This window comes from Eleutherodactylus coqui, chromosome 3 (assembly GCF_035609145.1).
Source record: "Eleutherodactylus coqui strain aEleCoq1 chromosome 3, aEleCoq1.hap1, whole genome shotgun sequence".
Taxonomy (NCBI): Eukaryota; Metazoa; Chordata; class Amphibia; order Anura; family Eleutherodactylidae; genus Eleutherodactylus; species Eleutherodactylus coqui.
In genome coordinates this window covers 289015408-289038727 of record NC_089839.1, presented here as the reverse complement: position 1 = coordinate 289038727, position 23320 = coordinate 289015408, and the positions used below count along the sequence as shown (strand labels likewise).

The 23320-nt window shown below is 46.2% G+C and overlaps 1 protein-coding gene across 3 annotated transcripts in view; it reads right to left on the bottom strand.

Annotated features, from left to right (window-relative positions):
• Positions 1 to 13915: 13915 nt before the first annotated feature.
• Positions 13916 to 23320, bottom strand: part of STIL (STIL centriolar assembly protein) — a 41059-nt gene continuing 31654 nt past the window's right edge. For all 3 annotated transcript variants that reach the window (XM_066597629.1, XM_066597630.1, XM_066597631.1), the window contains 4 exons: positions 21995 to 22220; positions 21575 to 21677; positions 19484 to 19722; positions 13916 to 16302 (listed from right to left, as the gene is read on the bottom strand). In XM_066597629.1, the coding sequence (XP_066453726.1) occupies positions 15525 to 16302; positions 19484 to 19722; positions 21575 to 21677; positions 21995 to 22220 (1346 nt within the window). In that variant the 3' untranslated portion in view covers positions 13916 to 15524. The remainder of the gene's footprint in view (positions 16303 to 19483; positions 19723 to 21574; positions 21678 to 21994; positions 22221 to 23320) is intronic.

The window sequence follows — 23320 nt, the reverse complement described above, 5'->3', positions numbered from 1 at the left end:
ACTCGTGTGAAGCCGGCCCAAATCAATTGCAATTTTCAGCTCGCGGAGGAAAAATCGCAGCATGCTCTATTATCAGGCGGATTCCGTGCGAACGGCCTCCATTGAAGTCAATGGTAGCTGTCCGACGCGGGGCTCTTCCACAACCATCATTGTGGAAGGTTTGCAGGATCCACATAATCGCCCAGCGATGGCGAGGCATAATCTGTACTGCGTCTGTGCGACGTGACAGCCGGCACATCCGCAGCACAGATAAAAAGACTGCGGACAGGTACGTGGGGGTCACCAGCCGGGCACAGGGTCAGAATCTGCTGTGGGATCCTGCATTCGGAATCTGACCTGTCCGTGTGCAGGCGGCCTAAATCCCATAACGATGGAGGTGCAGCCCCGCTATTAGCTCTCAAATGTCCCGCTTTAGCGGTGTTGTGTAATTAGCACCCTAGAGGCGTCTTCATACGAGCATATGCGCAGATATTGCGTATTGCATGCGGATACATCCTTGAGAAGGAGCCCTTATTCTTGCTTTCTTTGTGTAAACTGTAAGCTTAGTAGCCGAGCGGGCGTCAGCGGGCAGCTCCCGGCAATGGCTGCGGTTGGAGTTAACTCCGATCATGGCAGTTAACTACTTAGATGCCACAGTCAATGCTGACCACTGCGGTAATGGCTGGGCGCTAAAGTGTCGGCATTGCTGCCATGCATGGATGCCTATTAGAGATGAGCGAGTAGTGCCTTAGCCGAGTATCTCCCCGCTCGTCTCTAAAGATGCGGGGGCCGGCGCGGGTGACAGGTGAGTTGCGGGGGGGAGGGGGGGGAGAGAGAGATCTCCCCTCCGTTCCTCCCCGCTCTCCCCCGCCGCTCCCCGCAACTCGAATCTTTAGAGATGAGCGGGGAGATACTCGGCTAAGGCACTACTCGCTCGAGTAATGTGCCTTAGCGAGTATACTCGCTCATTTCTAATGCCTATTAAGCCCTGCCTGTTCCCCCTTTTTCAATTTTTCCCCCAAAAAACGTAAGCAAAAAAAAAGTCTTAGCATCTCATTCGTTGAACTATTTAAATATCATCCTGTTCATCCCGCATGATGGTCATCGTAAGAATAGTAGAATATACATATAGAACATATTGATCTCAATGGCTTCCTTCACATACTTCTATTTTTCCTGCGTATTTCAGTTGCACAAAAAAGAGCAGTTTTCGCTTTTTTTCCTACGTATTTTCGTACCAAAAGCCCCCAAAGAATCCAATGGGAATGCACAAATGCGTGCGCAATAGGCTATGAGATACGTGAAACACTGAACAAAGCTGTTTGGCGCGCATATTGGGGTATTTTACTGTATTTTGACTGGCTGTCCTATAACAAGCGCTCTTATAGCGAACTCCTATTTCCGCCTTCCGACCTTTTCGGGGTTCTCGGTTGCATCACTTCTGGCTTCTCTGGCCCATACGGGATATTACCATGATGTTGCTTCATCTCCGCACACGGGACTTCCTGCGTGTTACACGCGGCACCTGCCACAACAGGAAGCTATAGGAAAGGTGATGGCAATTTGCAAGTTTGGAAGCACTTAATGCCCAGGAATGTTATCCTGCTTCCTGCCCCTCGGAGGACGTAGATTAGTTAATCTGCTGCAAACGAGCGTCATATTCCAGTGTCAGCGAGTGATTACTAATTACTGGTACATTTACTGACAGTCAGAAAAAGCCACTAATAGTCAATGAACAGGAGAGTATCATATAAGGAGCGCAGCGATAAATATAGTATTGATATTGCATGTGTCAGGCGAGGGCTACATGGCAATGGTGTAGCGCAATTCCCCAGCAGAGTCGTGCGCTTTCCAATGGATTCATTCAGATGGGCGGTTTTTAGCCTTGCAGAAACATCACGCCGGAAATAATAGGACATCGGCGACCAAAAACGGTGACCAATTTTATAGAGTACGTGAAAAGATACGTCTTGCCCTATCCTTTGGCGAGATACGCTGGAGGCTCCCATAGGCCTCTATGGGAGCTGAGAAAAAAGGGAGAGGGAGGAAGTTACTCGGCGTACAACGCTAGGAAAAGAAGACAGGTGCCGCTATGTAAGCATTAGTAGTCATTCCGAGGATTTCTCCCAACCGAGTGATTTCCACTCAGCAGCGTATCTTTTCACCGATACGCCGCCCGTGTGAATGGACGAGAAAACGCAGCTAAAGCTTGAGACTTGATTGCAGCTATTCTTCATTTACACGATTTTTGCCCGTGTTGCTGCGAGTGTAAAAATGCATACAGTCGTGTGAAAGAGGCCTAAACCGGATATCTTCATCTCTTCAGGGAGGTCTACCATATTCCTTAATCTAAACTCTTCTCCATCCGCTCTGCTTCTACAGCCCCCATTCTTCCCACTACATCCCCGACACCCCACGGCACCTCTTACCTGTTAATACAATTAAAGTTGCCTGTACACGGGCGTTTTTGCATTGTGTTCCCTGCGGTGATAATGCAGCTGCCAGGAACACAGTGAATGTTTCCATAGCGTTGCTATAGAAAGCACAGCCCCCCTGTCCACAAGCGGAGAATTATAGTGTTTCTCCACTTGCGGGCAGCAATGCGCAGCATGCTGCGAATTGTCGCGATTCTCCGTGGTGAGCCTATCTGTCAGATAGGCTCACTGCGGAGAGCCGTCTGCCGGTTATCGCAACACCCGTGGACAGGCAGCCTTAGGCCACCTGCAGACGACCGGGTCAGATCCCGCTGCGAGAGTTCTCGCAGCGGGACCCGACCCGAGCCCCTGTAGGGACCAGTGCGGCGCTCACCTCTCCCCCGACTCCGGCTCTTTGATGTGCCGGCTGCCGGCCAGACAGCGCATGCACAGAGCGGAACCAGGGCGCCGGGAGAGACATTTCTGTGTAGGACTCTGCGAGACCCGCACAGGAATAGAACATACCGCGATTTGTTTTCCGCGTGTGATTTCATGTTTTGCAATGCAATCCTATGCAGGCGTCCAGGGGCGGAAATTCTGCGGGAAATCCCACTGCAGAATTTCGGCCCGTGTGCAGGGGGCCTTAAGCTGGTGATGAGCGAGTATACTCGCTAAAGGCAATTGCTCGAGCGAGCATTGCCTTTAGCGAGTATCTCCCCCGCTTGAGACTGCAGGTTCGGGTGCCGGCAGCGGGCACAGAGCTGCGGGGAAGAGCGGGGCGGAACGGAGGGGAGATCTCTCTCTCCCCCCGCTCCCTCCTGCTGACTGCCGCAACTCACCGCTCCCCCGCGCCGGCACCCGAACCTTCTGTCTCGAGCGGGGGAGATACTCGCTAAAGGCAATGCTCGCTCGAGCAATTGCCTTTAGCGAGTATACTCGCTCATCTCTACTGGTGATCAACAGTTTTATGTATATATGTACAAATACATAAAACTGGGTGTATAGTAAAAAGTAAACAAAAAAACTAGATAAAATAAATAAAAGAGTCGACTCAGGAGGAGGAGGACGATGAAGAAGAGGAGGAGGTGGAAGAGGATGAAGTACTCGATCTATCATGGAGAGACAGGGACAGTCATCATAGCAGCTTGAAGGGGGAGAAGGAAGAAGTGCACATTGCGGGGCAGCAGCTTGCCAAGGCAGTGAGTAGGCTGCCACCACCCTCAGCTACGACTAGTCGCATCAGCACCAACATCAGGCCCACAGCTTGGTCTGCTCACAGGACTTGTGGAGCCTGGGCACATGACAGAAGAGCGGCCATCTGTAAGATCTACAGTAAGTGCTAAAAACGCAGCAAGAATTTAAGCAACCGCAACCCAACATGTATGAACAGCCACATGTACTCTCACCACCCGCTGCCTTGGAGAGCCCAGCTGGGCCAGGGGGCAAAGAGTCAGCCTCCTCCTGCTTCCTATTCTGTTGCATCTTCCTCCTGGGTCATGCCGCAGTCTCTGAGCACAGAGAGGCAGTATTGTGTAGGGTCAGTAGCACGCCGACTTCAGACCTCTCCTCCGCAATTGACAATCAGGCTGCAGACTTCAGAGCTAGAGGTGGATAATGGGGAGCCGTAGTTGAGCCGCCACCTTCCGCGAAATTGACATATACCCTATTTTCTAGCATGCTCCAGGTCAGCAGCCAGCCCACCATACCCCAGCTATGGAAACGTAAGAAAAAATGGCACCCCAACCGTCCACAAGCACAAAGCCTGAATACAAGCATTGTACAGCTGCTTGTAATGGAACTGCTGCCCATCAGGCTGGTGGACACAGATGCATTGTGCAACATGATGCTCTGTGCTAACACAGTACCAGAGGCCCAGCCACCATTTCTTTGCCCAAAAGCTGTCCATGCCGGCACCGGCATCGCACCACGTGCAAGGTGCATGCAATGCAAGGCAAGGTATCCCATTCAAAACAAGGGGAGAAACTCCGCGATATTCCGCCACAACTGTTATCCGCGGAGGAGGATCGCTACATCCCCGAAGTGATGCAGGGCGGTTTTGACATAAAAACACCTTGTATCCAGGGGGAATTCACATGTTGGCAAGCGGGATATGGGCCTTGATTCACAGCCCCATATCGCGCTCACCCGTGTGAAGTTAGCCTTAGGCACTTTTAGGCGTATGAGTGCTTTTATGCTGCAGGGCTTGCAGAAGGACCGTCGCATAGTACATATCAAAACATCAAATCATTACTGGGTGGCCACCCTCCTTGATTCCTAGTACAAGGTCAAAATGTCAAATCTCCTTCCGTCAGTGGGGAAGGACCTCAAAATGTGGCACAATCAGGACAGACCATTAAGCAGCTTGAGCACAGTATTTCCCATATGGCTGTGGGGATGCATCTGCAATGGAACTTTTGCTGCTCTCCTTCTGCTTCCCCCATGTGTCTTCCTTCTCTCAAAATGAAAATTTTCTAAAACATAATACACAACTGTAGCTCTCCAGCGGTTTCTTGGAGGAGGTCCGTGCTCGGCTGTTCTGTTCACCCGGTAGAATTTGGTCTTTGCAAACCTTATGACATTGCTTTTAAAACAAGCAGCACACCTGCAGCCTTGCATAGTAAAAGTTTTGGTAACTGTACTGCTTTTCCTTGGGAAAGGCCCGTGCTTGAGTGTTTTATGTCAAGGTTTATGACATTGCTTTTAAAACAAGCAGCACACCAGCTTGTCATTCCCCTGCACATACTTTCCACACCATATGGGCTTATTTACACGAGCGTATATCAGTCGGGTTTTCACGGCCAGCCGATATATGCTTCCATACTGCTTAGATATACGATATACGCTCATGTAAATAAGCCCTATAGCTGAGATATATTAAAACCTTATCCACATGGCTTGTAGTGTAAATGCTGCAGACTCTCTGTACAGAAATTCCATGCAGAACATCCCAGCATTTACGCTATATGTGAACGTACCTTAAAGAGGAGCGGCCGTCTCTTATGACTTGTCTGTTTGTTAAGTAATTATCTTCCCGGGCAAATAAAAATCCTGGAGTATCTTATCTTAGGGTCCTGTTAGGCCACTTGTCCAGGGCGTAGCGTTTTCCCACAATGGATTTCCGCCATGGGAGAACGCTAAAGTCACCGCTATCATTAATGATAGGTTCATTGCGATTTTTATACGTCTACATCGGATTCCGCTTTCCATAGTTATCCTATGGTAAGCGTTCATTGCATTACCCCCATGTGGATTATCGCTGCGGATAACGCAATGATATATTACCCATGGACAGGGGACCTAAGGGTGATTTGACACGAGACGGAATTTAGTTGCAGGACGCAGCACAGATGCGGATTTTGTCAAATAGTGCAGATTTTGTTGTGTTTTTAACTGCGGAACGTTCCCTGGAATTTTTTGCTTTTCTTTTCCGCTGACTTTAATTGTGGCGATGGCGGAATTCCATTTACTGTTTGTCAGAAATCCACAACAACAATTCTCCAAGACGTCTTTAATTCTGCAGCAGAATTAAATTTAGCAATTTTTAAGAAAAGACACGCAAATTATGGCTGGATTCAGACGACCGTATATCGGCTGGGTATTCACGCCGAGCCGATATACGTTGTCTCTCTCTGCAGGGGGGGGGGGGGAGGCTGGAAGAGCCAGGAGCAGGAACTGAGCTCCGCCCCCTCTCTGCCTCCTCTCCGCCCCTCTGCACTATTTGCAATGAGGAGGGGCGGGACGGGGGAGGAGCTAATTCTCATAATTTAGCCCGCCCCATCCCGCCTCCTTTCATTGCAAATAGTGCAAAAATTGTACCAACCAATAGAAACTACAAGATATCCCGCAAAAGATGACGCTTCACACAACTAGGTCAACGAAAAAATAAAAATGAAAGTAATTTAATTTTTTTCCAACAATATATATATTTTTTAAAGTAATACAGCAAAAAAAAAGTATAAATTTGGTTCGTAGTAATTCTACTTACCCACAGAATAGTTATCATGTCATTTTTGCTTCAGTGTCTACACTGTGGAACCCCCCCCCCCCCTCCACAAAAAAAAGGCAGAATTTAGTTTTTTTTCCATTTCGCCCCACCCAGAATTTTTTGCACGTTATCCAGTACATTAAATAGCACCATTGAACAATACAACGCGTCCTGCAAAAACAAGCCTTCATACAGCGACGTCGATGGATAAATGAAAGAGCTATAAATCATAGCCTATGATTTTCTGAAATCGGGGAGGAAAATGAACACGTCAAAAATAGGGGCGCATTCTTAAGGGGTTAAAATACCATTATTTTACACACAGATAATAGTTCAGATTTTTTTCATCATTCGCTTTTCACTCGATCGTCGGTCTTTCAGGGGGCTGTGCCAGTGAATGATCAAAGTCACGGAATGACTTTGCGAAGGATTGAAGGATGATAAAATGAATGATGAACAAGAAGTGAATGAATTATTGTTTGTTGTTCAATCGTTGGCCGTGCATGAAATGATTGATTCCTTCCAAAAAAACCATTGTTCGTTGTGCAAAACCGCTGCACTCGTGTATGTGGAAATATGCCTGTGCTCATGTGAAGCCGGCCTTAGGGCTTATTCAGACGTCCGTATATTGGCCGGGTTTTCATGCCCGGCTGATATATGGTGTCCCTTTCTGCAGGGGGAGGAGGTGGGATGGGCGGGAAGCAGTGCACTAAGCTCCCGCCCCCTTAGCACTATTTTCAATGAAAGGGGGTGGGACGGGGCAGAACTAAGTTCCACCCCCTCCCATTGCAAATAGTGGCGAGGGGCGGAAAGAGGTCGGAGAGGGGGCGGAAAACCCGACCAATATACGGACGTGTAAATAAGCCCTAAGTCTGTATTCAGTCTGTAAAGAATATGGACAGAGGCGGTTTGCACACAGGAGGGGTTTTTTGGTCTTTTCTTGCGATTTCCATCATTCTTATGATTTGTATTCATGATTTCTATTTGTTCTGCATTTGTTTTACATGCGTGTAAATAAATAAATACATCATTGTTTGGGCCCGCACTTCCTGGTTCTGTCTTTTTATGGTTCTCGTGGTTGCGGGCATCATGCAAGTGCAATCCATTGACTTCAATGGGCAATTTTATCTGCACTCAAACTGTTCATCTCATGTGAATGTCCCCATACAGATCAATGTGTCCTTCTGTGTGAGTTCAGACCTAGTCTTTGCATCCAAAAATCGCATGAAAAAATTGTCTGTGTGAATATACACTAGACAGATATTACTGGCGCCCATACTGCTTCAGTGAGCCCAATGTACTGCAGTGGGTCCCAACATCTGCCCAAGTGTTGACACCAGCCCTACCCGACCCAACCAGCCTACCAGGATTTCTCCCAGTAGAGTCTATGGCCAGACTGCCCCTGGCTGATATGCTCCATCATATGCCATGTATCAAATCAAGTTTCCCCAAGAAGCACTGATTTCAGTCCTTCTAGAAGTCAGGGGTGTCAAACTCATTGTCACCAAGGGCCACACCAGCATTACGGTCGCCTTCTAAGGGCCGCCTTTAGTTATAAGACAGTATTTTAAAGGATATATTAAAAAGGGAGGAGGGGAGAACTGACGGACCAGAGCAAGTTTCTAGTCCAGAAAAATTGGGGCACAAGTTCCCCAACACAGACACCTGACTCCAAACTGCCAGGTGGTCAGAGAAAAGGAAAAAGGATGGGAGTTAGCAAAATCTGGTGAAAGGTTTCCAAAAAATTCCTTAAGGCAAAGTCATTACACACTGGGGTAAGCAGCGGTATAACACAACGTCCTGTTTGATCAGTGCAGCAGGCTCAGAGGGTATGGACAGGCAGGCTGGAACAGACTGCCCTCTGTAGGATGGCAGCGAGGACCTGCTGGGATGTGCAAACCGCCTCATCGTCTGATCCCAGGCAAGCAGGAGAGGCTCAGCGGGAGAAGTAGACAGGGAAGTGCAAACTAAAGGCTCCGGGGGCTGCAGTAACAGTCCTCATGCACCGGATGTCGCAATGTAGGACCAAGATGGTGGCTGCGATCCTGGTATCCAGTGGAAGGTCGCAAATGAGTCCACGGTGCGCCATAAGGTCTTCCCAGCACAGTTCAGGACCCTCGAATCTAAAAGAGGCTATTCTGCATCCGGACCTTGCAGACCACATAAAATGGCATGGTGGGCCGGATTCTGCCTGCGAGTTTTGACTGTCACACATGTTCTAGAGGAAAGCATGGTCTGTTATATGGAACCTCACACAGTACTGTGTGCTGCAATACTGTGCACAACCCTCTTCCATATCGTGCGCCATCTTACGGGAAGAAATCCATACCTTATTGTTTTAACAGGATGCGGTACATTTACACTTGGGATGGGTTTGGGGGCTCCGTGCTCCTCACTCATCTTCTTCTGTCTCTTGTGATGACCAATCTGATATATTCCCTCAGCTAAGATTGTACTTCGACTGTTCATACTGCGCATTGACTGTAACCCCAGGAGCCCTTGGCTACATTTTGAGAAGTTATCTGCTATTTTCAGGTCATTTCGCCAGCGTCAAGAGATTAAATATAACTATTTAATGCTAGGACGCTAAAATCTCAATTTTCTACTATTCCTTGCTTGGGCAGCAGAGGTAAAATGAAACATGAAAAAGCCTCTTCTTGCAGCCTGACCCAGCAGATCTGCCGGCAGAAAGTAATGAATAGTAATGAAGTGTGACACTCAATTATTAGGAGGGTTTTTTTACCTTAAATACTCAAAAACCTTACAGGGTCGTTCTCGTGGATCTGGAGCGTCGGGAAAGCTGGTGTCAGGGGTTTTGAGAGAAAGGTGGAAGAAGTTTTGGGGATATTGTTTAAAAGTTGAAAACACAAAGTAAAATTCCTCTAATTGTTAGGTATTTGGGATTATTAGAGTAAGAGACTTTCTAGTTTGCCAGAATTTTCACCATACGGGCATATTCACATGCGGCAGGTTTGGTGGGGCAGAGGGAGAAATAAAGGGGCATCTTGTGTGACAGGGGGCAAAGAGAGACCTATAAGGGGCATCGTGTGTGACAGAGTGACACCTATACAGGGCATTGTGTATGACGGGGTCAGAGGGAGAACAATAAGGGGTATTGTGCATGACGGGGAGCAGAAAAAGCCCTATAAAGGGGTATCATGTGTGACAAAGGGCAGAGAGAGACCTATAAGGGGCAACATATATCACAAGTGGCAGAGGGAGCACCGTAAGGGGCATAGTGTGACAGGAAGGAGAGAGAGAGACCTATAAGGGGCATCATATATCACAGGTGGCAGAGAGAGCACCGTAAGGGGCATAGTGTGACAGGAAGGAGAGAGAGACCTATAAGGGGCATTGTATGTGACAGGGGGCAAAGATAAAGCCCTATAAGGAGCATCATGTGTGATGGGGGCAGCGAGAGCTCTATAAGGGGCATCATATGTGATGGGGGCAGAGAGAGCCCTATAAGGAGCATCATGTGTGATGGGGGCAGCGAGAGCCCTATAAGGAGCATCATGTGTGATGGGGGCAGAGAGAGCCCTATAAGGAGCATCATGTGTGATGGGGGCAGTGAGAGCCCTATAAGGAGCATCATGTATAGCAGGGATCAAAAATAGAACTATAAAAGGGGCATAGTGTGTGACAGGGGGTAAAGATAGAGCCCTATAAGGGGCATGATGTGTGATGGGGGCAGGGAGAGCCCTATAAGGGGCATCATGTATGACAGGGGGCAGAGAAAGCACTGTAAGAGGTATCATGTGTGACAGGGGGCAGAGAGAGACCTATAAGGGATTTCATGTTGGACAGGGAAGCAGAGAGAGAACTATAAGGAGAATCATGTATGTCAGGTAGCAGATAGAGCACTGAAGGGGCATTATGTGTGACAGGGGGCAAAGAGAGACCTATAAGGGGAATCATGGATGACAGGGGGTAAAAGAGATACCTATAAAGGGGCATGGTGTGTGACAGGGGCAGAGAGAGACGTATAAGCGGCATCGTGTGACGGGGGCAGAGGGAGACCTATAAGGGGCATTGTGTGTGACAGGGGGCAGAAATAGAACTATGAGAGGCATTGTGTCTGACAGGGGGTAAAGATAGAGACCTATAAGGGGCATCATGTGTGATGTGGACAGAGAGAGCCCTACAAGGCGCATAATGTGTGATGGCGACAGAGAGAGCCCTATAAGGGGCATGATGTGTCATGGGGCAGAGAGAGCCCTATAAGGGGCATCATATGTGTCATGGGGCAGAGAGAGCACTGTAAGGGGGAACATGTGTGACGAGGGCAAAGAGAGCTATAAGGGGCAGCGTGTGTGAAAGGGGGCCAGAGAGAGAGACCCATGAGGGGCATCATGTGTGACAAGTAGAATAGAGAGAACTATAAGGAGCATAGAGTGTGACAGGGAGTATAGAGAGCACTGTTAGGGGCATCATTTGGGACGGGACGGGACGGGACGGGGGGGGGGGTGCAGAAAGAGCTATAAGGGGCATTGTGTAACAGGAGCATAGAGAGACCAATAAGGGGCATTGTGTGTGACAGGGGAATATAGAAAGCACTGTAAGAGGCATCGTGTATGACAGGGAAGTAGAGACAGAGAGAGACCTATGAGGGGTATTGTGTGTGACAGGGAGTAAAGAGACCTGTAAAGAGGCATCATGTGTGACGGGCACGGAGAGAGACCTATAAGGGGCATCATGTGTGACGGGCGCAGAGAGAGACCTATAAGGGGCATCATGTGTGACAGGGGGCAAATGCAAGTTTGGCACAATCACAACTGGACGCCACTAGTATGCGATTCAAGGTCCAACAGCATGTAACACAAGCGTATTACTATAAAAATAAAGCTGGTTTCACACAAATGACACTAAACTCAGCGTAGCCATATTGGAATTTGCTATTCAGGGTCCAAGATGATGTGATAAGCGAGTTATCCCAATACTAGTGATGAGAGCCGCCTACCCAATCACCCTCCCTCGCCCCATCCACTCCTGCTTGTAATCTCTCTGATGTACCATTGTCTGCCTGCTTACTAAGCAGATGATCTCTTGTGTAGGGCAGGAAAGAATAAAGCGCGGTCACCAGCAAGACTCTCTGATGTTTAGGTTACGTCCAGGAAGCTATATCGGTTCCAGCCCACTTCCTCTGGCCAACAGGAAATGCTAGAGATGGAACAGAGACACCGAAGTGAATGTTATTTTTAGATTAAAAGTCTTTATGAGGCGACTTTCACAAATTAGGCGTTTTATTTAGGACCTTTTTTCCATTGTCCATCCATTTGTATTAAACCTCCCCAGCTTCACGCCGAAGAAGAATACATGACCTTGTGCTTAATGATCGGGGAAGTGCGTTATCTGCATGGAATTAGGTATTTTTAGAACAGTAAATTTAGGCTTTACACAAATTCGTTTTGGAACAAGCTATTTAGTTGGTATTAAATCTTATTTGCATGAAAGTGATGGCTGATTAGAGATCTGTTTCTTGGCTACTGATCAAGCATTTATGTGGCAATTAGTAACCGGCGGGGCTGGAAAGAGATATTATAAAGATGTTTATGTCAATGCTTTGGACAGGCAGATAACGAAGAGAGATCTTCTCTACGGCACCTGATACAGAAACCGACGTCCGAGGGTGGAAGTCCCCATGAATGGTTATCGTATACTCATCGACAAACATAAATAGTGCGCCCAGAGAGAAGTATTGGATTACTGCAATACTCGGCATGCAGTTATGTCTCAGGCTGATATGTAGAGGATGACAGTTGAGGCATGATTGGACATTGGGTCTTGCCACCAGAGGCTACTTTTGTGTAGTGGACCTCTTGTTGAGAGATCGTTGACCACTAGATGCCTCTACGATGAGCTCAAAGACATTTTGCCCAGTTAATAGACTTTGAGAGGGGTGTATCGTTGGAAAGAGAAAAGCAGGATGGTCATTTCGGCAAATTGCCTGCCACATAGGCTGTTCTGACCAAGCTGTTAGCAGCAGAGGTTACTCAAGGGCATGCACCCACATGGCTAACAGGTTCTGGCTACCTCAAACAGGCCACCAGTGGAGAGGACCTTTTGATCCACCGAGGAGCACAAGCAGATCCAACAATTTTGTTGTCCACCATCCAGACACAGGTGGTAGCTTCATTTCCAGGAAATTTGGTGAAACAGCACCCATTACCGGTCTTGTCATTAATGTACCAAAGTTGCCTTTATATGCAATCAGGTCATGAAAGAAAAACTGGCCTGGAACCGGAACGTGTTTAGAGACAATTTTTAGTTTTACTTTGGTCACTGACGATAGTTGTGTTTAAATATGGAGGCCTCAGGCCCCCTGCACATGGGCGGATTTGCACGGCGAAATCCGGAGCGGGATTCCGCCTCAAGATTCTGCAGCAAATCCAGTCCAGAGCATGCTATGGCAAAACGCAATTTCCTGCCCATGAGCAGAAATAGATTGTGATTTTCGACTCGCGAGGTAGAAATCGCAGCATGCCACGATTTTGTGCGGGCTACGTACAGCCGGCTGCTGTCAATAGAAGCAGTCCGTCACCTGCAGCCATTCTGCAATCAGCATTGAATAATGACACGGCTCCTGCGAACATCGGCATAGTAACGGAACGGCCCAGGGTCCTCTCCATTGCACACATGCGCCGGCGGCACATTCCGGTGCACACTTCGCAGATCTTTTTATGCCACGTGCGAATTCACCTCTATGAGTACAAAGAAAGCATTTGGTAAAGCATGTAATGTATACGGAAGTAACCCAACTCTCTCCAAAGAGCAGATGTAGGGGGAAAGAAAGCCTGCCATGTGATTACACAAGCCAAGTGCTGCCAGAGGCTGGATTCAGACGAACGTATATCGGCTGGGTTTTCATGCCCAGCCGATATACGTCGTCTCTCTCTGCAGGGGGGGGGGGGGGGGGGATGGAAGAGCCAGGAGCTGAGCTACAGCCCCCTCTCCGCCCCTCTGCACTATTTGCAATGAGGAGAGGCTGGGCAGGGGCTAATTATTGTAATTTAGCCCCGCCTCCTTTCATTGCAAATAGTGCAGAGGGGCGGAGAGGAGGCAGAGAGGGGGTGGGAGCTCAGTTCGTGCTACTGGCTCTTCCATCCCCCCCCCCTCCCCCCTGCAGATGAGGACACCGTATATCGGCTCGGCGTGAAAACCGAGCGATATACATTCATCTGAATCCAGCCTCAGACTGACTTCACTATTCCCATTGAGAACATATATGCACAATCATCTCAGCCGAATGCTCAAGGAACGGCCGCCGGACGAATGGATGGTGTAGGGTCACAACTACAATCTGTCCTAAAAACCAAATAATACATCATCATCCGTTTCATTCTTGGCTTCTAAGGCAGGAGTTGTGCTCCATCTCACACTTCAGTGAATTATGCCACTCGTGCGCCATAAATCAGAAAACGTCATGTAAGTGTTCTACCCGTCATACACACAAGTGCCGCTTAGTCACTACAGACATTTTCCATTCCAAACCAGTTACTTCTGTTCCCTCCATTACATACGTTGCAGGAGATTCCGGTTATAGTAGAAAAAGAAATGTGTCCACCTTTATTAAAAAAATATAAAATATTTACGTGAAAATACAGAATTTAACAAATATAAAAACCAGAATTTAAATAAGAATGGAGGCGGGTACATATAGATTCTCAGTTACACACAAACACAAAGACACAGCAAATACAAGTGCAAAATGTGAGAGCAGAAACAGCATCACATCAATAAGAGATAACTGGAAATATCCCGTGTTCGAGCGCCGCACGTAATCTGAGGACAGGAGCGCGGCTCGCACCAACTTCCTGGACAGTGGAAGAACTGGATGAGGAGACTTGATAGACACAGATCGCAGATTACACTCGTCTGTTCCACAACTCTCATAACACCCCATATGAAAGTCCAAAGGCACATTGCTATGTTTTTGGAGTGCGGTCCACGTATTCCGTAGGTAGGACACGTCCTATTATAGCCTATGAGGTTATCCACCTGCACCATTTTTCACTTAGACTAGTAGTCAGTGTGCAGGGGGAAAATAAATACAGCATTTCCTATTCTGGTCCATAAAAACCGATGAGACGAGGACATGCAGGGTCCATGTATACCGGACAGCATGTGGACTGGTATCCATGTGCTGCCCAACACGAGTTGCACAGGTCTCTCAGGTGCAGGTCACATTACATATTGTGCCTTTGGCTTTAATCACAGCCTGGAGCCTTGAAATAGATTTAATCTGCATGGATTTAAAAAAAAATATCTATATATATATATATATAAAAAAAAAAAATGCAATTTGCATCTTATTAATGCAGCAGCCAAGTGCGAGAAGCTCTCCTACCGCTAATAGAACTGCTCCTCGCTCTCATATGGCATCCCAAAAATTTTCAGCCAGAGGAATCCCTGTTTAAAAGGGTTATCCCACCAGATATCTTGTATCTAGGTGATGCATGTAAGTATTAGCTGATTGCTAGGGATCCATCCACTGGGAACACCACAACCTAAGTCCACCTAGTGAATGAAGCGGTTGTGTGCATGCATGACCAACGTGCCATTCACTTGTATAGGACAGTAGGAGACAGAGGGACAGTCACAGTTTTCTTGATCTCTAGGTGTCACAGATGTTAGGCCCGAAGTGATCACACTTTTAGTGCGAAAACACCATTAAAAAGTTGTCCCACTTTTAGCTGCTTTACTGGAGGAAGCGCCTTACATTGCGCAGTGGCACCAGGTGGGTACTGCAGGCCGAATCCTACCGATGTGAACAGGACTCAGCCTGCAGTACCAACACTGGGCACTGCGCAATGTACGGAGCTGTCTGCTAGAAGTGGGATCCCATCATAAACACCCCTGAATGAAGCCGCTGTAAAAGAATTCCCACTTCTCCAGCATAGGGAAACATGGAGATAACTGGCTCAGGATGTAAAACATCAGTGACAACTACAGCGCCTCAGTTTACTTCATACCAGTCTTATGACTGAAGGAATCTGCCATAATACACATTACACAGGGAACACAGAAGGGTTAAACCACTAAATCCTCCTGAATGTCATCTGCCCTGAAGATGTCCTCCCAGTTCTGCGGGTCCGGTACTTCCATAGGAAGGAATATTCGCAGTAAGCAGTACACTCGGTAATTGCTCAGAATAGTTTGGGGAGTTGGCGCAGTCTATTAACATCCAGGATGTCTCCCGTTGAGCCGCCGGGGACTTTTTTAGCATTGAATAGCAGGGGATTTCTTCCATTCTCCTTCTCGAGGTGTGCGGTGAACTGACCTTTTCCCGGGTTCAGGTTTGCCTTGGGGTTGAGATCTTTAAAGATCCGTGGAGACGTCTCCTCCGACGCTTGCACTCCAGGTAGAACCTTCCCAGATATCTCGTTTGTTATGTTTCTTAAGGTATTCATCTCGGCATGACGAGCGAATCCTTGAGGAGCTTCGTCAGGAATTCTCAAGTTTGGTTCAGACATAAAATCCAGACTGTCTTTAAGTAAAGACTGATCCGGCGACAGTCTCTGGTGCCTTTCCATGAGCTCGTCACTCGCACCGCGGCTTCCGGATGACGAGTCGGCCTCGTTGTCGCTGCTGTCGTTACTCTCTATCAGGTTATAACGCTTCAAGTACTTCTTAGTGGCAAAAGACATGTTGTTGAGAGAGATTACGCTCAGACCGACCAGGCTCTTCTCCGTGCTCCCAGGAAAGAGATTGTGGAGAGACGAGGAACCCGCAGCTTTGTTTCTGCTGGCATGATTCATAGAGAGCTGCGTCAGCTGAGACTCGCTCAGATACTTCAAGGCGATGGCGTTGGCTTCCATGCTCAAGTCTACTCCGTTGGGGATGAAACCGCTTAAGCCGATATTTGTAAACGACATGTAGTTTAGTCTGGGGATGACCGCTGCCGGGTTGATGGAGGCGAGAACGCTGCAGAAAGAAGGGGAGATAGACATTGTTGTAAGGAGCTGTAGCTGACATTGTAGGTCCTTAACCCTTTAATGACGCAGTCAACCCCCTTCATTATCCCCCCCCCCCCCACGACCCTTTATTTATCCATCAGCGTTGCTGTATGAGGGCTTGTTTTTTGCAGGACGATTTGTATTTTTAATGGTGCTATTTAATGTACCATATAATGCACTGAAAACTTTAAAAAAAATTCTAAGTGGAGTAAAATGAAGAAAATAACCAATAAAAAAAAAAAAAAAAAAGACAACATTCCGACATATTTCGGTGCGTTTTGTTTCTACGGCGCACAAACTGCAAGAAAAATGACATAATATTGTTCCATGGGTCATTAGGATTACTACGATACCAAAACAAAGACATTTTTTTTTATTATTATTTTCTGCCGCCATCTTCTGCGCGCAAACATGTTTTCATTTTTTCATCTACATAGTTGTGCGAGGGCTCATTTTCTGCGAGACGTCCCGTATGTTACGCTTGTACCATTTTGGAATACATACAGCTTTTTGATCACTTTTTATTGCATTTTTTTCTGGGAGACAGGGTAACTAAAAAGAAGTGCATTTCTGGTGTTTTTTTTTAATTTTTTTTTACCCTTTCCGGACGACATTCATCGTTCGGGGTAAATAATGCGTTACTTTGATACGTTGGACTTTTACAGACGCTGTGATACCAAATTTCTATTCTTGCTTTAGGATTTAGATTCATTTATTATAGATATTGCAAAAGGGGGTGATTTAAATTACTTTTCTTTTTTTTTTTTACAATTAGTAAAACTTTATTGAGCTTATTTTTACTTTCTTTTTTAGTCCCCTTAGGGAACCACAACATGCGATACTTCGATCGCTCCTTCATTATGATGTAATGCTATATAGCATTACATCATAATGCGATCTGACAGGATCTTTTTAGAAGGCGGTCGGGGGATATACATGCCGCTGTCAGAATTGACAGTGGCATTTAAAGGCTTTAAAGGGTTAATAGCGCTGATCAGCCGCATGGCTGATTGCAGCTATTGCCCGAGGGTGTCAGCTACAATAAACAGCTGTCGCCCACGCTGTATGAAGTGAGGTCGCCCCGCGAGCTCTCTTCATACATACCCGACCCCGCAGGACGTAACTGCACATCCTATAGCAGATAGGGGTCAAAAGGGTTTGTCCAGGATTATACAAAAATAGCGCACCTGTCCATGGGTTGTGTATGGATGGTATTGCAGCTAAGCTCTATTGAATAGAACCTAGCTGCAATATCACACAAAACCCATGGACAGCTGTGCCATTGTTTCAGTGTGAAAACAGCCATGTTTTTCTAACCCTAGGCAATCCCTTTAAGATGTAATGGAAATCTGGACGTGTGGATTATTACTGTGTTACATGACCCTTCTGTCATCCACGTAAAGAATTGTGAAGTTGTTCTACAGCCTATTCGTGTACAAGAGCAGTGAAAGAAGAAAAAGTCTGACAGCTGATGATGTTGGACATATAGCCTAGGCACAGATATCCAGGATCCCCATCCCAATTACTCCAGAAACATTTTAAAGGGTTTGTCAATTTGAAAACTATTGATGGGCTATCCTTAGGATAGGTCACAGTAGTAGATTAGCAGGGGGTTCACTGCCCAGTACTCCTGCTGATCAACTATTTGCAGGGCAAGTGCGCTTGGGCACTGCACTGATTTTCGCAGGAAGCTGAAGAGCTCCGTTCCTACTGCAGTGGCTAGGCCTGGTAACAGGCAGATCCCATTCAAGGGAGTAGGCACTTTGTCTGTAATACTAAGCTTGGCCACAACAGCGAGAACAGAGCTGTCAGTTTCCTGCACAAATCAGTGCACAAACACATCAGCAGGTGACCCTGATAATGGGCCCCTGCCGATCGGCCATCAATGGTGTACAACTGGACCACCCCCCCTTGAGGTGCTTTCACACCTGTCGTTTTGGCTTCAAAATCTACGAGGGGATTCAAAAGAGAAGAAAAATCTTTCCGATATAACATTCCTTGCCTTCACGATCCACACTTGACATTGGCTTCATAAACTGCATCAAAATGCCACACTAAATTCTTAGGCCGCCTTCACACGCACAAATATGAACCCCATTCTTTTGAATGGGGTCATACACATGAGTGATGTTTTCCTGCATAGCTCTGAAATAGGAGGGTGGAAACAAATCGCGGCATGTTTTATTTTTCAGTGTGATCTCGCATTGCATATTGTCTTTAATGGGGTCGGCGGCAGCATCGCACCATGTGCTAGGTGCCCGCATTGCGAGGTCTCCCTTTGAAACAATTGGAGACCTCTGCGATCCGCTGCCGTGGTGGTGGTTTGCTACATTCCCGAAGGAATACGAGGCTGTTTTGACATAAAAACGTATCGCATCTGCAGGAGGAGTTCACACGGTGGGGAGTGCGATATGGGGTCGTGATTCACAGCCCCATATCACGCTCGCCCATGTGATGTTAGCCTTAAGCCCCATGTACACGCAAAGATTGCCGTTTGAATGAACAAACAACTTTTTTGCTTTCAAATGCTGAGCGTTTACACGTAAAGATAGTCGTTTGAAATCCTCACCATTTTCCTCCTTAGCTATGTGAACACTGGATATGTTTGCTCAGGTGGGTGGGTGTTTATGCGAAGAATCTCTGGTGGGAAATTTTTAATTAATGGCTTTTTCTTCGCACTGTCTTCTGCCGCAGCAGTCATTGTGTTAAGCAGGAGAAAACAATCACTGCTCCCCTTAAGTTGTTTGAAAGACTGAATGACTGCCGTTTAAACCCAAGGACAAGCGAAAGAACTAACGACTATTTTAATTAATGCAGTCTGAAACTCAGCGACTAACGACAAGTGGACGAATAGTGCACGATGGCTTCATGTTTACACGTAACGATTATTGCTCACTTTCGCGCTATCGCTTTAAACAATAATCGGTGCGAGTAAATCGGCCTTTAGGGAGCTTTCGTGCGATCGGAATCAGCCCACAGGATGCACAGCGAGCCGCAGTTAATCCTGCGCGGCTCAGTCTTCGTCTACTATACATAGTTGTGAATAGTTATGGTTGTCAGGATTAGCTCCGCTACATAAAAATGTCTGCAGACTGCGACTATTACCCAAGGAATAAACCAACCACACTCTAATCAAGCTATGGCATTACCAGGCGTTATCAGAACTATCTGACTTGCTTATCTTCATGTCTGAAGTTTCTTGATCCATGTTGACGCCTAGTGACTTGAGCTGCCTCAGCGTGGCCTTCAGTACATCGTCCTGGGTATTTCGGCTGGTACCGGGTGGCAAGTAGTCACTGGGCTTCTCAGTGGGAGAGTCACAGCCTCCAGAGGCAATCTCCCCTGGCTCCTCACTTGTAGAGCTCTTCAATAAATGGTTAACCTTGCTCTGCAAAGACAAAGAGATATACATTGTCTTACACTTCTGAAATACAGAGTGTTAACCCCGAATAACAAACTGATTTTCTTTACAAGGAGATTAAAAAAAACTAAATAAATAACTAAATAAATCTTCCTACACTTGGAGTGAATTCCATTATTGCAAACAGCTGTATATACAACCCCCAACCCGATGGATATACAGGGCATCTAGCTCTACCTACATCTATATAAACACGCCAACTGAATGCGGAGGTATCACAGAACTTGTTGCCATAAAATGCAGGAGGGGTATAGCTAGTAGGAGGAGTTAACACTTTTTATGCTTAGTGTCGCCTCCTAGTGGCAGAAGCTATACCCAAGGTCTTGCTGTGTCCCCCAATGATACAGATGAGAAAGCCGGCCTACATTTTCCTGCCATCGTTGACAAACATGATGTAATGGCAGAAGATTTCCTAAAAACTGGGCAGCCCTATGTAACCAATGAGCTTTCAGGTAGATCACATCCAGGGTTGTCGGGACGTGAAGTTACGAGACCCCAGTGGCCGATGCATTTTAGTTTTTTTCAGTCCCATAAACACAATTGTAAGTCCGTTTTAGTTTGGGGTTGTTTTTATGGCGCTCGTGGTGCAGTAGAAGTTACTTATCTGTATTTTGTGAGTCAGTACAATTATGGAGATAGCAAATAGTAATTTAGAATTGTACAACTCTGAGGGAAAAAAACAAAACAAAAACAGAAAGCAAAATCTTTTGACTCCCATAATTTTTTTCATCAAATCAGGTTGTGTGAAGGTTTCTTTATTTTTTTGCACAGTGACCTGCAGTTTGTTTCTTTTTTCTATTACTACTATTTTGGGATACGTGCAATTTCTGGACTGCCTTTTATTCAATTTTTTTTCTTTGATGCAGGGCGGCCCCAAAAGATTCTGGCATTGCATATATTTTCTTTTTTTTGGCAACATTCATCGTGCGGGTTTAATAATGCAATATTTTAGTAATCTGGACTTTTGCAGATGCAGCTATTCCACTTTGTTTTTTTTTATGAGACTAGGAAAAAGGTTTTACTACCTTTTATTTTTTCTTATAAATAAAATATTTTCTTCATTTTCCCCATAAGGAACTTGAACTTACAACGGTTTGTTCACTCATCCAGTATACTGCAATACCATAGTTTTGCATTACACTGCATTCTGGCAGACCACATGCATGTCTTGATAGAAGCTCCAGGCTGCCATGACAGCTAAATGCCCCCCCCGTCCCTTCCCCTTGATCACATTACGGATGGACCCCTCAGGACCCCCGAACACTAACAGGTATGTAAACGCTGCTGGCAGAATTATAGTTAATGGGAACAGATTCCGTTCGATTCCATTTTTGTTGTGCGTTTAATGGATCTGTCTTTAAAATTAACATGTGCAGAATGGAAGACTGACAAAAGAATACAAAACTGACCGTGAAGAACAGATGTAAACACAATGACCTGGAAATAAACGGATAGAAAATGGTCCTTTTTTGACAGATCTGCCTACATCATTTAAAACAAAAACACGCAACACTTTATGGTTTCCATTTAAATGCAAAAAAAAAAAAAAAATAGAATCCATTAAAAATGGAAAGTGAAATGCTGATGTAAAGGAGCCCTGGCACAAACAATCAAAAAACCTACATATATATTTATGTTAGTCATGTACATAAATACAGAGATTAGCTCCGAGTCTGCTGCCTGTACATCTACTCCCTTGGTGAGGGAGCCTCAGAACATTTCATTGGGTTATGGGACGTGTGACCCCATAACATTCATCCAGCGACGTACAGAGATTCTATCAACAACCTTTATAAGGAAACTTAATAGTGGCACTCACCAGTAAGTCCTTGTAAAACTTCTCAGGTGGCAGCGCCGGCAGGTCCACAGAGTTTGGGTTCCCCGACTGAGGAGAACGGGAGTCATTCCTGATGCTGCAGACGCTGAAAGGGAAAAATCAGAGCGCCATGAATTCAGATGACACGACAAGAAGGCATAATTGTAAAATTGGTAAAAGTTGCCGCTGTGAGGAGAATCCGGGGAATCAAACAGATTTTAGGTTGTTAAACATTTTTTTTAAAACTAGAAGTAGATATTAAATATTTTTGCAGACAAAGAGAAAGGTGAAGATGCTGAAGGATGCTTTAAGCAGTGCAGCGTCTTCACGGAGGATTGAATGGGTGTCGGGGGAACAAGAAGTGGAGGCGAGATGGTAAGTTGGAGCCAAGTTGAAGTGATGGTCTCGGAGGAGGTTACTCACGGTGCTGGTGCAGCAGCAGAGTGGTGGCTGCCGTCCGTCAGCTGACTGCTTTCTGCAAAGCTGCAGATGTCTACAGCCTGTAGGGAGGAAGCGATGGAGCTGCGGCTTGCATCTTGCTCATTGTTCACAGCGGCGCTCAGTTCGTTACAGAGGTCAGACTCATCCTGTTTGTCCATAGTCTCCCCTTCCTCAGGACACGGAGGAGTGTTCCAGAACAAGCTGGCACCTAGAGGGTTACATGGAACACAGTGTCATCTATAAGGAGGCGGCTATATACAAAGCATGCAGAACATAAGATGCTGCCGGATGTAAAGAAGGAGGAACGCACCAGGACTCCGGGCTAGTTAAAATGTGTCGCAGCCACAATAGGAGGGAATCCACGTGTTACAGTTTTGTTGCGGCTTTTTTTTTGTTCTTTTCAATAAAATCATAACAAAAATGGAAACGAACCTGCTGCGTCCCGACTCGACCATGAAGGGGTTTACTGGGACTTAAAAAAAAAAAAAATACAACTCACACACACACTTTAAAAAAAAAAAAAAAAGCTTAAAATGAAAAAATATGAATATGCACCTATCCCGGCTGCTCCCTGTCCAGCGCTGCAGCCCTGATGCCAGCCACATGGAACCTGGGAGCGGCAGGTGCCCACGTTGCACAGTCTTCAGCAGCCATGGGAGAATCAGCGCTGTGGTAGAGCGGTCACGTGCACCACCAACAGAATAGGTGACCACTTGCTGCTTCTTCTGGATTACATGCGGCGGACACCAATTAAGCATCGCTGGGTGAGGAACCACCAGGATAGGAGAGTATTCAATTTTATTTCATTTTAAGCCCGTTTAACTTTTTTTTTTTTTTTTTTTTTTAATGTTCCAGAAAACCTCTTTAATATTCGTAAATGCCCAATTTCAAACCTGTATAGCTTTTTGGCCCTAGACTAGTGTGTGCGCATCCTAAGGGGTTCACTGAAATTCACGGATAACACTGTATTTATTGGGTTATCAAAAGAACATCAAAACATAACCAGAATGCATTGGCCTAAGATGCGCCAAATTTATTAAGAGGCTTTCCTCCTCATCATTACTTCTTAATCAGTTTGCCACATATTGGGCAAAAATGGGAGTCTACACCTGCTATGAGCAAGCACAGATTTGCGCTATAATTTACGTCACTTTCTGGCATAAAGTACAGTAAATTCATCGCTGCGCCTGCTAAACCACACCCACTTTTCAAAACTGGTAAAAGAAGTGTAAAAAGAATTGTGATTTATGGTGCTGAAGTGGCAAACACCATAATTGACATCTTTTCAATGCCAGAAATGTTAAGGCT